Genomic DNA, 2,670 nt, shown 5'->3' on the forward strand with positions numbered 1-2,670 from the left:
AGGGGTTTAGTGACGTCATCTCTCCACTTCATGCCTAATGTTTTTAAATTGTTGCATCACTGCCATTTTCTCTTTCAGTTTATCTCTCTTTTAATCCTGCTGGCATCTATTATTTTCCCTCCTTTTATTTATTTTTTCGCATAATTTCCTGAAGTTACTCCTCAGCTTCGCTAAAGATCCTGGAATCTTTCTCCCATCAAGGTTTTCATTTTAATTATCTTCTGATTTTCCTCCTTTCTTCCTCTATCGCTTTCATCAGTTTTATCAGGCTTAAATTCTGCTTCTATGTTCCTCCTTCTCCATTAAACTCACCCGCTCGTTTGTTTTTGTCCTTTTGCTAATTTCTGCTCTTGCCTCACTTCCTGTCCCTTTTTATCCGTGACGTCATATATTCCGTCTCATTCGTCATGTTTCTACAGTCATCAGCAGTTTATGGGATCAGATCAAACCTTACCGCCCTCCTTTCTTTGCTGCGTTTCTCCTCCGTCAAACTCAGCCCGCCACGCGCCGCCTTCTGTCTCTCTTCTTCTCCTCCTACCGGCACCGGTCAGACGCAGAACGTCATGACGCCATATCCGCCTCCTTGTCTCGCCCAGAAGGTGAATTACCGCCACCTGCTGGTAGAAAACTCCGGCGCAGCCTCGTTAAAATTATGTTTCTCCTTAAATGTGATGAAATGAGCGGAAGCAGCTTTAAAGTTCGGCTGTTCGCTTCTGCTCTGATCCAGGAATCATTCCCACCTGATCCTTTATTTTCTGAATCCCAGAATTCCTCATCCTGCTGTCTGAGCGAACAGCAGCTGATTAATAGCAGTTCATGAAGCTTCAGGTGAACATGTCTCCATCTACTGGTGGAAAGCAGAACTACAGCTAGTAATACAATCTGGAATTTTTTTTTTTTTCAATTGTTTTTCTTGTTTTTTCCCCCATTTAAATTCTTTTGAAATTGTTGATGTGTCTGAATAGCCAGTATAAACGACTCATAGTGGATTTAATCTTTTAATTTCCATGTTTTAGATGTATTGCTGAGGAAATGAGGCTGCACAGATGGGATGGGTGAAATGAAGCCGTCTGAGGTCAGAGGTCATCCATCATGGCCAGAAGGTCGTCTCCTTTACTGCTGCTGGACTTTTCCAGCTCCGCCTCTTCATCTGTAAACTGTCCAACGATCTGAGCCAGAACCGAAGCCGTGGGTCCATCCTGGATCAGACAGAAGACAGAAGCTCAAACAGCAGCAGCTTCAGTGAAGAACAGCAGGAGTTCACCTGGACTTCATGATCACTGAGAGAAACAGAACAAACCTTTCATAGTTCAGATGATTTAGGAGCATTTACATTTAGATCTGGACCGATTTCCTCCCTAAACTCTGACCCCTGGGATTTTATTTTTATTTGTGTAAATATTTTAATCTTTTTATCTATTTTTCATATTTATAATTTACTTTATTCATCAACGATAAATCCCTGGTTGAATCTGGTCTAAGTGGTTTCATAAACAGTAGGTCAGATATCAGCGGAGTGGAGAGGACCTACCTGCACAGCCTGGATGGTGACGACTGGAACCATGGACTCCTGCTCTCTGCCTGAAGCTCTGTTGGTCCACAGGACAGAACAGCCATGAGACAGGAACGGATCTATAGGGTAAAGCTAAGGAGTTCAGAACTCACGCCTCCTCCTGGTCCGCGGGGAACAGGTTGATCCGGAAGCAGGGTTCTTCTGAGGGAAGGTTCTCGGCCTTCATGCTGCCCATGAGCCGGGCCAGCAGGTTGAGCTCTTCTTTCGCCAGCGGGTTGGGGGTGCTCTCCGGCTGCAGCGAGACGGGAGCACAGAGGTTAGGCAGGGACTGGACCTCATGATGGGGGCCTGACATGCTGCTGGGTTTGGGATCCATGAATCAGAAGCGTTCACACACAGATAAGCAGAACCTTTTCTAGACACAGGAGATTAAAAACACTAAACAACCAACAGTTTAAACCAAAACATTTTGGATCCATTGAAACCGGACTCAGGCTTGGATCAGCAGCTGTTACCTGAACATCAGGTGTCTTTGATGTCTGCGTCTCCTCTGGGTGCTCCGCTCTGTACCTTTAATCAGACAGCAAACAGAGAACTCAGCCGGGTGGCCCAGAGCACGCTGACAGCTGCACTATGGTGGCAACTCTGGGTCCGTACAGGTTCCTGCCCAGTCTGAGGACTCTGTCTCCGTTCAGGTCAAACGACCCCGGTCCAACCGGACTGCTGTAGCTCCCTCCAGGCGGAAACTCCCTCTGACTCACCTCTCTGCCTCGGAGGTCAAACTTCCTGGAAACAAACAACAGATCATGGATCCCTTCTTAAATCGGAGGAACGAAGGAAGGATCAATTGGAAACCAACTAAATCTTCCTCAGAAGGCCTCTAAGCCACAGACCTGTTCCTATTCCCTCCCAGGAGGACCTTCAGGGGACACTTTGTCTAGTTTGTCTTTCCAGAATATCTTTCCTTTAAAGTCGTAGGAAAGCGGCTGTTCCAACCATTGTATTTCCATATTCTCCCAGTGGTTCCCGACTTTACACGAGTGAATAAAGTGAATGTGATTGGTCGATTATCAAGGGGGCAGGATTGCTGCGTTGGATCGCTAGCAAGTTTGGTCGTGGCTGGTTTGTCGAAAACATCTTGCTAACCAGTTAGCAAC

The 2,670-nt window shown here is 46.3% G+C and overlaps 2 protein-coding genes across 4 annotated transcripts in view; both read right to left on the reverse strand.

Moving 5' to 3' along the window:
• The window catches only part of lsm10 (LSM10, U7 small nuclear RNA associated), a 2,261-nt gene extending 1,662 nt beyond the window's left edge, over positions 1 to 599 (reverse strand). The window contains exon 1 of one of the 2 annotated variants that reach the window (XM_015402065.1): positions 313 to 434. The gene's annotated coding sequence lies outside the window, so the exon portion shown is untranslated. Of the gene's footprint in view, positions 1 to 312; positions 435 to 454 lie in introns of those variants that run through there. The other variant, XM_015402064.1, reaches the window with a different exon arrangement.
• Positions 600 to 1,058: 459 nt separating this feature from the next.
• LOC107102674 (protein OSCP1-like) overlaps positions 1,059 to 2,670 on the reverse strand; it is a 6,140-nt gene continuing 4,528 nt past the window's right edge. For both annotated transcript variants that reach the window (XM_015402068.1, XM_015402067.1), the window contains 4 exons: positions 2,029 to 2,299; positions 1,666 to 1,805; positions 1,532 to 1,589; positions 1,059 to 1,280 (listed from right to left, as the gene is read on the reverse strand). In XM_015402068.1, coding sequence (XP_015257554.1) covers positions 2,110 to 2,299 — 190 coding nt within the window. In that variant the 3' untranslated portion in view covers positions 1,059 to 1,280; positions 1,532 to 1,589; positions 1,666 to 1,805; positions 2,029 to 2,109. The remainder of the gene's footprint in view (positions 1,281 to 1,531; positions 1,590 to 1,665; positions 1,806 to 2,028; positions 2,300 to 2,670) is intronic.

The sequence above is a fragment of the Cyprinodon variegatus genome, unplaced genomic scaffold (assembly GCF_000732505.1).
Source record: "Cyprinodon variegatus isolate N-32 unplaced genomic scaffold, C_variegatus-1.0 Scaffold1295, whole genome shotgun sequence".
Classification (NCBI taxonomy): domain Eukaryota; kingdom Metazoa; phylum Chordata; class Actinopteri; order Cyprinodontiformes; family Cyprinodontidae; genus Cyprinodon; species Cyprinodon variegatus.